Source organism: Phaethon aethereus (assembly GCF_964289735.1).
Source record: "Phaethon aethereus genome assembly, chromosome: 1".
NCBI classification, from domain to species: Eukaryota; Metazoa; Chordata; class Aves; order Phaethontiformes; family Phaethontidae; genus Phaethon; species Phaethon aethereus.
In genome coordinates this window covers 2,513,328-2,525,945 of record NC_138575.1, presented here as the reverse complement: position 1 = coordinate 2,525,945, position 12,618 = coordinate 2,513,328, and the positions used below count along the sequence as shown (strand labels likewise).

Genomic DNA, 12,618 nt, shown 5'->3' with positions numbered 1-12,618 from the left:
TAAGGTTTTTCAATTCTTAATTGTTCAAAGTAATAAATGAAAATCCTAATAAGTGATGCGAATAATTAGAAGTGAAGGGCTTCTGTCTGTCTGAGGACTCCACATAACTGTAATAAATGAGTGGAAAAATAATAGGTACCATTTAAATATAAAATCTCCCCCCCCCCCTTTTTTTTCCAAGCTTAGTATTCAAGAGGGAGGCAGACAGTTGCCTTTTAAAATGTGAAAATCTTTTCATGTTTAGTAACGGTGCTAGCAATATAAATATGTTCCACCCCCAACGCTTAGAATGCACCTTTTTCTTGACTTGTTCTTTATACTGTAAGCAGGGGAGCAGCATCCACAATAAAAAACAGAAATCCAAAAATAAGGGTTTTTCTCCTGAATTACGGTTCTCTAACGGGAGGAATCACTATGACCTTGAGGAATAGCAATACTTTTTCTGCAGAACAGTATTTATGTTGTGCTCTGACCTGTTACTGCTTTGTGCAGCCTGTCTCCAACTCATCTGTCTCCTTTTGCATATCAGGGTTTGAAATGAGAGAAGGTTAAGAACAACTAGTTGAAATGATATGCCCAAGTTGAGTGATGAGTTGATGACACAACAGTAAATAAACCTCTATGATCTTCAAAGTTGAAAGTATTTTTATCATACATTTGGGGCTCATGCATAATATAAGCATGGTGTGTTATTAGCTGAGCGGGGGCATAAAATTCTCATCTTGATCTAAACTTTGCCAATGATAGACAGAGTCCCTGCTATGAATTCAATTTTAAAAGTTTTATTTCTTTCTAGGCTTGCTCTCAGTGCTCACCTTATTTTTCTTGGCTGCACATGGCATTGGCTGTGCTCTCGGCTGACCCACCATGCTGATTTTTCAAGTCTCTTTGTCACCTTACTGTTTCTCAAGATGGTTGACCATCTTTTTAACATGGCCCAGATGGATACTTGGACTTCAAATAAAGCCAGTTGTAAACTACTACTGCTTGTGTTTCCAAGTGGTCAGCAGAGCTGTTGTCATTATTACTGCTCTTCCTATTCACTTTTTGTTTCCCTTTTTATTCCATCCTGCTTGTCATCTCCTTGCTTCTGGAAAACAAAGCCTTTGGGATGACAGTGTACTTATTTCCAGAAAATTAGTTTTAAGAATTCATCTTCCCCAGGGTAGTAGAGTGAAACACAAGCTTATCTATTTTTTTTCTCTTAGCAGTTCCATTGTTAGATCTAGCTATAGTGTATTTTTAATTTTGTGTGTTCTTTATAGACCTCTTTGCATCGTTTCAGTTGCTTGTGCTACCATTCTGTGGTGGGTTGTCTAGCACACAAATTAGACAAATGTGCTAATCTCATTATTTTGCATTCTGAAACATAATTTGGGGTGCTGCTTTATAGTTTGCTTGTTGCCCAGACTTAAATCATCTTTCTGTGCCTAAAACTACAGAAGGGAAAAAAAATGTTTGGTTTCTTTTTTTTTTTTTGACATGATGTTTATACTGTTGCCACCTAAACCAATTGGAGACCTTACCGTGACTTCCATGAACTTGGATTGAGCCTCCAGCTATTTTCCAGACCCAAACTGTTGTGAATAGTAAAGCTTTTCTCGTGCGCTGTGTCTTAGTGATTCATGGAAATGGGAAATGAAATATTGGAAAAGAAAGCAGTGGTTAAGTGAGGCTTTACTGGAGTGGGGCTGCCTTACGTTAAAAGGCTCCAAGTGTGCATAATGTTGAAACTTGCTGTTTTATTTACCTGTAGAGTTCAATCACTGGGGAAGTGGCATTTATCAAGGACATAACTTCCAGCTTGTCTGACTGCAAATATGAAGTGTTGGAAAGGCTATAAAGAACCCCACTCTATAAACCCCACCAAAAAAAAAAAAAGTCATTTTGTTCCGGAAGAAGAAAGTTCAGTGCATAACAATATGGAGTGTTTGGTTTTGTTTTGGGTTTTGGTTTTAAAGTACAATAAAAAATTGACTGTTCCTTTTGTTTCTCAAAAGATCTGTTTGAGAGCCGTATGTGGGGTTTAATAATTGGTTTTGAGAATAACTAATCTTTTTAGGAACTGGGAAGATAAAAATAGAGCCAAATGAGCTGAGCGGAAAGCTTTAAATTTTTGGTGCTTGTGTTTTAGGGAATACTTTTCCTGGATGTGTTGGAACCTTTCTAATGTCATTTTCCTGCTTGCTTTCAGTTCTTCCCTCACTACATTTTCATCTCACAGCTTCTCAGATTGACAAATGTTCCTGATCTTGTTCTTGCTTTGGTGAAATTGCTGACAGCTTTCAGGGCAGTGATGAATGCCTGCAACTCTCCTAAAGTGACTGGGGGGGTTTAAAGCGCCTTTGGAATTGGGAAGTTTGGGGTACATCTCTACCTGCCAAAGGAAGCAGATAAAAATTAGCACTTGCACTGCTGCCAAAGGTTTCCAAGCTGTGTCTGCATGCCTGCTGAGCCTTCTCTATTTGTGTGTACTCTGACATGTCAGCTTTTTTGGGAGAAGCAACTTTGGTTTTTTGCTTCATCTGTGGTATAGTTTCGTCATGTGTTATGGCCAAACTTCCATAACTGTTCACAATTAGATACTGGGAAGAAAGGGGGTAGATAGTGCTTTGTGTCAAGTCAGAGACACACCATAAATGCTGTTGAAGTTGCAGAGTTGGGCTTAGGAGGAGCCTGTTCAGTCCTCCATGATTAATACTGTGGCACAAATTCTTTCTCAAGACTGAGCTCTATCCTAAGGACTGGCAGCAAGTGCATGCTCATATCATCCATGCAGAGAAAAAAATTTCATAGTTAGGGATTTCTTGGCAAAATTTTTCATGAGGAAGGGAAAAGTGCAGCTTCCTTGTAGAAACTGCTCCCAAATTAAAAAGCCTGACTGTCCCAAAGCTATTTCAGGGTCATTCTTGACTTGGAGGTAAGTGAAGTAATACGTTGTTGATAGATGTTCTTTCAGTATATTTAATATTTACTGGTATTAAGGGACCAGACCTTAGATTGGCTGTTTGCTTACTGTATCTCTCTGTGTTTCATTTTTAATGTCTAGCTGACAGGTTTGCTGTAAACGTAAATCCTGAAGTGCTGGCAAATGTCTTATTTCACTAATAGTATCTTCAGTTACTAGGGAATGATTTCGCCCACCCCAGTTTTCTCTCTATGCAAAACATGCTATGCTAGTTCTAGTTTCTTATAACAGCACTGACATTTTGGAAAATGCAGAGGAATGCCATTATTTTATTTTATTTTTTATAATTTTTGTAGTAACTGTGGAAGTGCTCTGTGAAACAGAAAAACAAGTAAACTGGGAGAGATGCAAATTGATAGTGTTGCTTTTATGCACTGATTTGTCATTCCTAGCGGCTTTTATCCATGTTTGTTTTTAGGATAGAAATGGAAATAAGGTTCCTCAGTCTAGCGCCCACTGGACATCAGCTCATCACTATTGAAGGGCATCAGAAGAGAAATGTTTATGGCCTCAAGTTGCGCCAGGGGAGGTTTAGATTGGATATTAGGAAAAATTTCTTCACTGAGAGGGTGGTCAGGCATTGGAACAAGCTGCCCAGGGAGGTGGTGGAGTCGCCATCTCTGGAAGTGTTCAAAAAACGTGTGGATGTGGCGCTTCAGGACATGGTTTAGGGGACATGGTGGCGCTGGATTAATGGTTGGACTTGATGATCTTAAAGGTCCTTTCCAACCTAGTGATTCTGTGATTCTGTTACCTATGGCCTGTGTACGTTACTGCATGTCTACATCCCTGTCTGTTACTCTGTTGCTTGTATAAAGTTATTTTCCTTAATTTGAGCCTTAATAATTGAACATTAAAAAAACCCTACACTAGAGTTCAAAATTGCCTTTGAACTAACAGTTGCTTTTGCAAATCTGATGGCCGTGTTAATTTAAATTGTGTAGTTGCATGACATAGCAGCTGTGTAGGCTAGAAGGTGAGGCCTCCTAAGCTTTTTTAGCTATGTCATTACATCACTTCAGGCAAATAAAACTGAAGCCATTTTCTTCCCGTTTATAGAATTGTGAAAAATGTTTTGTTGGTATAATGAAAAGAATAAAGACAATCAAGCATCATTATCCTTATCTTTTTCTAACACTTTTCTACTTGATAAAGCTCTTATATTGTGATAAACTGTGCTTTGATTTTTTTATTTAACCCACTGTGTTTTAACTAACTTGTTTTATACATATGCTCAAAATATTTGAAGACTGCTCATTAAATCTGAGTTGTTTGGATATTGGACTCTTTTTTTTTTATGTGTTGAATTTTCTTGTAGGAATAGAAATGAATACTACTTAAACTTCTTCTTTAAAAGGGTTTATGGATAGAATGATCATGGTATTTAGACACTCCCCTAATGAAAGAGAAAAGTCCTGAGAGATGAATGAATTGACCTTTAAAAGTTGTCACATGTGTTCTCCTTAACAGGTGTCAGCGGTGGACTCCTTGGAGGGTCCCCTTCTTCAGGTGGAGGGATTGAGTGATCTGAGACTGGAGCTCCACAGTAAGAAGATGAACATGCACTTAGTTCTGATAGATGAATTACACCGTCATCTGTACATCAAATCTACTAACAGAGTAGGACAACGCAACAAGGAGAAAGGGAGAATAAGGTGAGTTTGGTGTGATGCTAACTGAGGGTAGGAGATCTGGGAGGGAAGAGGACAGCATTCTCCCTTGCATAAGGAGAAACTTTCTTGGGAGAGTGCCATCGACTTACACCTCAACCTTTCATTTTCAGCAAGTGAATTTCTCATGCTTACTGTGGAGAGCAGAAAAATTCCAAATATGCTGATGTACCTTTGAGCCTGTGAACAGTCTGTTCTCATTCTTTCACTTTTGCTTAGTGATTCTACTGTTTTTTTGCTGCTTCCCACAGAATTATGATGAGGTCAGTTCCTCATAGCATTCTCTTCCTTCTCTGATACATATACCTCTCCTACAAATGTCATGGTCATGAGACTCAGGTCAGGCAAAGGGAAGAACACAGGGAAGAAATGGCTCATCTTTTCTAGAAAATGTCCAAGGTTTAAAAGACTTCCAGCTAACCATAGGGCTACTAGCTGGAGGCTGTGATATTGAAGTGCCTGAGCAGTGTCGTGGCTGTGTTGTGTTTTAAAGATGTTGAAATGTCTTACCTGCTTGGTGTCTCTGATTAGTGTAAACTTAGCTTAAGTATAGGTGCCTGGCTAATTTTTCCTAAATCTACAGATTCTAAGTTTGAGCGCAATAGAGTTGTTGAGAGGGAAGGAAGATAGTGGCTAGAGAAGGGAGACACAGTATTGGCATGTAACTTCTGTAGAGTAGGAGAGGTAATAAACAGGGTCAGGGAGCAAAAGGGGAGCCAGCATATGATAAAGATGCAGAGAAAAGGTAAATGAGTGTTTTATTATGGGAAGGAATAAAAAATGTTTACCAAAAACAAGAGGAGAGATAGTAAGTTGCATTAAATAAATTTATGAAATAAAGGATTGATTGAAGTTGAAATTTCTAGGAAGAAGGGTCACCCATCTGCTTCCTTACTCATCTTGTTAATTAAAAACAGACACAAAGCTTTGGTGTACCCAGACTATGTTACTGTTAATTAACTGCAGTTTTGTATGACTGCTACAGGGACCCTTATCTTTTCCTTGTTTTCTATCTTTTTCTGCATTCCCTGTTGCACATCATTGATATTTGATAACATGAACTCTTGCATCAAGGACAGTCTTGTTGCTTTGTTTTAGTGTGCTGCACTAGGCTGGCTGTTGACCAGGATGCAATAATGTTTATAACTATTTCCTGTATTGGTTGTAAGTGTGTTCTATCTAACAATGCATAGCTAATCCCTTTAAGTATGGTATTGTAGGTGTATAGGGAGTATACAAGATTCTTATGCAGGATAATAAGCTTAGCCCTTCTCTTTGCAGGTTTCTATAAGCATTTTAACGTCTAAGAGAACATACTGAACTCCATTATAGGAGTCTTCTCCACTTCGTTCTCTTAAAAATGATTTCTTGCTTGCATTCCCCTGCCACACCCATCTTCATGCCCTTCGTTATGCAGCTGGGGCAGCATGACACACTGCTGGCAAATAATACTATGTGAATTTATTATAAAAATGACCAAGTAGAAAGTGGTTCCCTTCTGAGTAAGAAGGTTCATTTGGGGAGGGATGAATGTAGGTGTGTACCAAACAAGAATGGAGGTTTCTAGTGGGAACTAGAAAAGCTTGAAGGATTAAGTAGTTGACAGAAGCCATGGAAATAGGAGCATCTCTTCTCCTCGATATGTGGTTCTCCGGAAAGATCTTAACAATTCCGTGTTCATTTATCATCATGCTAGCAGTAGTTAATTGTGCTGGAGGTGCATGTGTCTGTTGGGGAATAATCATGTGCTATGGCAAGCTCTGATGTGCCTGTGCCCTGCTTATGTTGCTGTGACCAGTCAGACAAGTCTAGAGTGCTATTAAATGCAGAGAGGCCTTGGGATACCAAACTTTGACTTTGATATGACAGTGTTCACTCATCATTGCTTTTTTGGCTTTTTCCCTTTTCACTCAAGTATGTATATGTAGACACCCACTCATCTGTGGACTTGTGCTTTGTTAGGTTTTGTAAACCTCTTGTATCAAAACTGTGTGCTATGTATGTCTATTGCTTAGACTTACAAATCTAAGAAATAAATGGATTATTTGTTGTGAACTAGGATTGCAAATAATAGTAAACTCTTTGCTTTAATTCTTGCCCCTCACACAGTTCACTTGTGAAAGATGCCTCTCCTGTACCTCTTATGGATGTTACCAACTTATCTACACCTCGAAAGTTCCTTGAAACTTCCCAGTTCGGCACTCCTGGAAGCTCCAGCAGTGAGTATTTAAGTCACATGCATTCCTCACAGAATTAATTTGTAGATACTCATCTGGTTTTGCAAGAGTAGTAGTAGGCATATCATCCCCTCTTCACGGGTGGCTGCTGACGGGAGGTCCTGAGACCAAAAGTTAGGAAGTGATTTCTTCAATGTCATGAAATGAGTGAGTGGTATGTCCAGGGGCAGAACTTGGCCATATCTGCATTTTTCTCTTGGCAAGTCATCCTTCCTCCCTCCTCACCCCCCCACCAGCTTCAGTTAAATACACTTAATTTTCTGTGCCTGTTCTGATCTTGATCATGTTGTTGCTATCTTGGGCAGAAGAGATATTTGCAGTCAGTTCAGTTTGCATAGAGATCTCATCTGCTTTCTTTAATGTGGGCAGGCAGGCATGTTAGATGTTGCAGCAGTTTTTTGCCATGTTGGAGCCAAAAGGTCGAAGCTTTTCCTTGTGGGAACTCTGTAACTTTGACTAAAGGTCTACCTATACAAATATCTATAATCTAGTGGTGATCTTTGTATACGTGTTACTACAAAAAACTCTGAGCACAACACTGAGTTTCACTGGTGCTTTTGTATGAGGCTTTGAAGGCACTGCAAAGATGGGGAATTAATCCTTGTATTGTTTCAGTAGATTAATAAGTGGGGTTGTCCGTGTTTAACAAGTGAATGAAATGAGTAATGCAGAAGTGACCTACATCTCTTCCCCTCTTCCTTTCAAAAATTGACTGTTTCAGTATTCCTCAAATGCAGAGAATCTTTCCATCTCATCTCATCCTTATTAATTCTTTTGTCTTTTTTTGTCTGCTTGTTTCTGGTTTCTCTTGTCATGCTTGCCTCCTAGACTCTTTCATTTGATCATTCTTATCTTTTGCTCTCCTAGGAGTTTTTGTTATTTAGCCCTGCTCCTGTAAGGTTGGATAGCCTCCTAGAGCCTGAGGCTGTATTTCTACGTAATGGAGGTTTGTCAGGAGTCACTTGTGACGTGCCAATACAAATTTCCAGAGATGGAAACTGCAGCTTGATCATGGAAACCTGAGAGAAGAACCATGTGAAAATTCTGGGGAAGAAACTTAAGAATTTCTGTTCTTTTCCCCTGTGATCAGTGAGAAGTTCAGTTCAGTTTCTTGCTAAAGATGACATGATTTTGGGGAGCTGAGGAAATAAACCACAAAAAACTGAATCCCAGTCTCGCCACTGTAAATGTTAACCTATTACCTTTTCAGTCAGTTAGTTGTATAGTGCCTGCCATTATTTTCCACCTAAAATATTAGTCCTCTGTATAGTGAGAAAAAAGAAAAGTCTGAAGTTACAGAGCTGATAGGGATCTTCCATCATGCCTTCTGATGGGGAGTAGACAGCAGGAGATGTACCTCTTGAAGCATGGGAATCCTATCTTCTCGGTACCTTTAGCGTCGTCCTTATTTGTTTTTTTTTATTGCTAGAGTAATTTGAACCTTAAATATGCTCTGAAAAGAATTTTATAGACACTTGCCACCTTTGGAGACTTGCAGAACCTAACCTGTCATGGTCACATCTGCTGAGATTGGGAATAAGTTTGTTGTTTTCCAAAGCTGGCCAAGAAGTTTTTTTCCTGGCTGTAGCCAGTGTAAAACTGTTTGTAAACATAAATGCATTCTTAGCGCTCATGCTGGACTACTGCAGTTCTATCTGTAAAGCAAAGTCCCAAGGCATGCTGCTTTTTCAGAGCCTAGGGCTTCATGAGCACTGACCCTAGTGTTCCCATTTATGTACCGCCCTTTTCCTTGAGTCAGAGTCCAGTTCAAGTTTACAGCACTAATTTGCAGTGTATGATTCTTCTACTGAACTGACTGTGACTGTCCATGTCGGTCTTGCCCACCGTGATTATGACTTTGTATGATAACAAGGTTATATAGGAATAAACAGCGTCATTCAGTACATAGACTCACAGTTGTTGGTTACAGAAGTCTTCTGAGGAGCAGAACCAAAAATAACCAACTTCAGTTTTGAAGTAACATAACTGCAGTTGGAACCAAATCTGAATTCCAGATTTTCATAAAACTTCTCCAAAATGAATTGAAAGTAAGCCTGGGTTATCCATCTGACACAGGTGTTTATAGACTTCCCTAAGATACCTTCTACAAAGCATGAGTGATGTGCATTATATAAGTTAGAAAGGTAAACCAACATGTGAAGGATGCCCCTTCTATAAGGAAGGAGCGAACTGCAAGATACTTAGTTTGATTCTGTTTTTTGGCGGAGAGGATGCCAAGACTCTTTTCCACCATCTTTTACTTAGAATAGGACATGGGACCTCTATTTAGGGATTGGAATAGAGAGGTTTGGGATTTGCTTACCTGGGCCCTTCAAACATTTCTTCTTATACAAGCAGTGAAATTATGTTTTCAAGTAAAAAAGTTATTGGATGGTGATTTTTTTTTAGTGGTTCCCCCCCACAGTATACCAGGCAATGTTTGCATGCGTAAGAAGAGAGAGTTTTTTGTGTTCAAAAAAACGTGTGGACGTGGTGCTTTGGGGCATGGTTTAGTGGGCATGGTGATGTTGGGCTAACGGTTGGACTTGATGATCTTGAAGGTCTTTTCCAACCTTAATGATTCTGTGAAAAAGGTGTGTTATTAATCACTTGTGATTGCAGCACAAGTGGTACCAGCATTCCTAGAGCATAGCTAGATAAGTGTTTTCTGACTCATTTGAGATTTCTAAAAATCAGTCAGTTCTATTTTTATTTGCTCAATGCAGTGTTGATGGTGTTTAAAATGACTTGTCCTAACAACATGCCCTGATAAACAGGTATTTCATACCGTATTTGAATTGAAGGTTCTAGGGTACAAGCAACAGGTAAGAACCACAGGAGTGTCTGTAAGATCTGGGTTGTTTGTGAACAAAAAATGGCATTTTTTCTTTTATTCCAAATGCCTGAAAACAAAGGCTCTGATGACTTCATCCTCAACTCCAGTAAATTCGTATAGGTCAGTTGAGAATCTGTCTTAAAAATTGTTTTTTCTGCAGATCTGTTCTTGCTTTTCATGCCCAACGCACCAGAAAATGTCTTACCTGGCTCTTCATTACACTCTGTACCATTCAGTGAAGTGCTGGGCAAGTGTCCCTCAGACAGGGAAAGATGTCGATTATAATAGAAAACATTTGATCAGCATAAAGTATGCATATGGTTTTGCTTCAAGTGCACGATGTACTTATGTATTTTTTTCCACATAATTTTATTTAAAAGTAGCCTTTTTCCAGGACTGCAGAACTACCAGACAATTTAAAACTTATGTGTATGCATAACAAAAGCTGTTTCTGCCTTTAGTCATTTAAGTTCTTTGGCTTTTTATTGATGAAACAAAGTGGCCGTGCATATTAATGTGTGTCATTATAAAGCACTGACTCATTCAACCCATCTCAGCAAAGACACCAACATTTTGAGTCCTTTCTGCATTCACTTCCCAAAGGAGATGTTACCTTGTGCTGTAGAATCTTTATAAGAAAATTAAAGCTGTTCCTGCTACACTTAAAATAAACAAAACCTTCAGTAATGTTCACCTGAGGATTGTAGATATGGCAGTTCACCAGTAACATTTTCCCTTCATGCCAGTTCAGAGAAATAAATTCACTTTCAAATTATATTTCTGTGCTTGAACCTTCTGTACTCTGAAGAGTATTTATGAAGGTTCCTGCATCGCCAGGCTCTTCCTGGAACTATAAAACATGCTCACCCACTACATACCAAACCCAAGAGCGCCCTTTCCTGAAAACATCCCAAGAATACTTTTTAAAAATCAAAGAGCTGAAGTGGTGACAATTAATGTTGTTGTTGATGACATATGTAAATTTTATGCTGCACAGATAATACACTTCAGTGAGTCATACTTCTATGTTCTAAGAGAAAAATGTAGCTTGTAGATCCAAGCACTGTGGTGGCTTCTAAGGTCAAGTCTAGTTACTGCTCCTGGCTCTGTTTCTTCCAGAATGCAAGTACTTCTGTGGAAGTGAAAAATGTGGAGATCTGTGAAATTGGCCCTGCAAAACACCTGCAGGAGCCAGAGCTTTGAGGTCCAATTTTAAAGGTGTCTCTAAAAATGCCATTGTGGCATTCTCTATTTGTTGTCAACAGTTGCTTCCACTTCAAACACATTGAACAAATACATAAAAGATATTTTTTTCCCATTAACCTCACCTGAGGATCTGACACCAGATGGGTGATTTTTTCTCTATCATTTGTACTAAAAATTAAATGATCCCCTCAATCAGGGTTTTCCTGTTTTAACTGCTTTGCATTTGCACAAATCCAGCCAGGGACTTGATCAGAAGGTGATGGGAATCCAGCGGCGAGTTTGACTCTCTCCCACTAGCATTGCAGTGCTGCAACAAAAGCAGAGTTTGTTCTTATCTCAGGGTAAATTATACGCCTAAAATGTTTAAGACTTATGTCCCTGCACTTCAAGAAGGATTTGCAACTGCACAATAAAAATGAAGCAACTTTTTGTGTGTCTGTTTGTGCAGGACCGTGGTTTCTCTCACTGATCCTCACTAATGGTTCATGTTCTCGCTTCATGCTAAGCACTGATGGATGTAATCTGTGTGTGTGTGTTTGGGAAAAGAAAGGGAAAGTTGATGAGACTTTTGGCTGTGATGAATGCCAAGAGTAAAGCATAGTCGCTCTTCCTGTATAATCTCATTAGTTGTTCTTACCTTATGTTGGGACTACATATATTTGACTACTGTGTACTTTTTTTTTTGTTTGGAGACTCAGTTTTCATGCTTGTGTGTATTAGAAAGATTTTGAACGTGGCTTACAGAGTTGCTTTGTACAGTTTTCTCAGAATGAAATGTTGTTACAATGGATTTGAAAGAGTGGCCTTGTCAAATTAAAATGCCTCTGTTTTGGAAAGACTAACATCCTTAAAACTATAAATGGAACTGTGTGAACAACAATTTTAGAAAGAGGAGATTTGCCTTGAGGCTTTGAGGTTATTGATCCCTGAGACCCATTTTCTTCTAGGCTTGGTAGTATGGCAGAGCAGAAAATGACCAGAATCTTTAAAGGCCCTATTTCTAACGCAGCTGTCTGTTGGTTGGTTGTTGTCTTCATGCATGGGTCAGAACTCAAGGATTCAGCACCAGAAATTAGCAGGTGATGTTTCTTCAGACCATAAATTGTGCCTTTGGGACACTTTAAACTTGTATCTTTTTCTGTAGAAGGATTGAAGGCAGAAAGGATATAGTCAGAAAGGGCGTAAGTCATGGAAAATAGTACATTAAATTTTACTAGTTGGCCATAAAAGCACACAGCTAATGAAATCTTCTGTAGTAGGTAGCAGCAAATTTTGACCATTCATTGGAATGAAAAAAAAGACTCACAAGTCTTTTCTTTAGCTACTTTGCTTAAATGAGTTATCAACATTGGCTTTTCTGGGGGTCAGACCGGAGCTATTAAAATGCTTCTTGCAGCAGTTTTCTTTCTTGTGAAATAGCAGAACTGTTCCAATGAGTGTATCATCAATTGGAACAGACATTTTTATAGGGAATCGACAAACCAGGGAGCCGTCAGGGAAGTGTCCACCTTTGTAACTATGGAGGTGATGAATCAGTGATTCAACTTTCTAGTGATTTAAATTGAGGGTAGATTTTTGACTGCTTACGGAGTTGTGCGTTTTCAGATGCACCACTTCAGTGATGAAAAATTTCTGAAAATGGCTGCATATTTCATTAGAGAATGTGGCAAAATCATCACTCCTTTAGGTTGTTGTCTTGGG

At 38.9% G+C, this 12,618-nt stretch overlaps 1 protein-coding gene across 1 annotated transcript in view; it reads left to right on the top strand.

Annotated features, from left to right (window-relative positions):
- Positions 1–12,618, top strand: part of EXOC4 (exocyst complex component 4) — a gene marked incomplete at both ends in the record, with an annotated part of 415,129 nt that overhangs the window by 40,046 nt on the left and 362,465 nt on the right. Inside the window, 2 exons of the mRNA XM_081999953.1 lie at positions 4,439–4,623; positions 6,748–6,857. Coding sequence (XP_081856079.1) covers positions 4,439–4,623; positions 6,748–6,857 — 295 coding nt within the window. The remainder of the gene's footprint in view (positions 1–4,438; positions 4,624–6,747; positions 6,858–12,618) is intronic.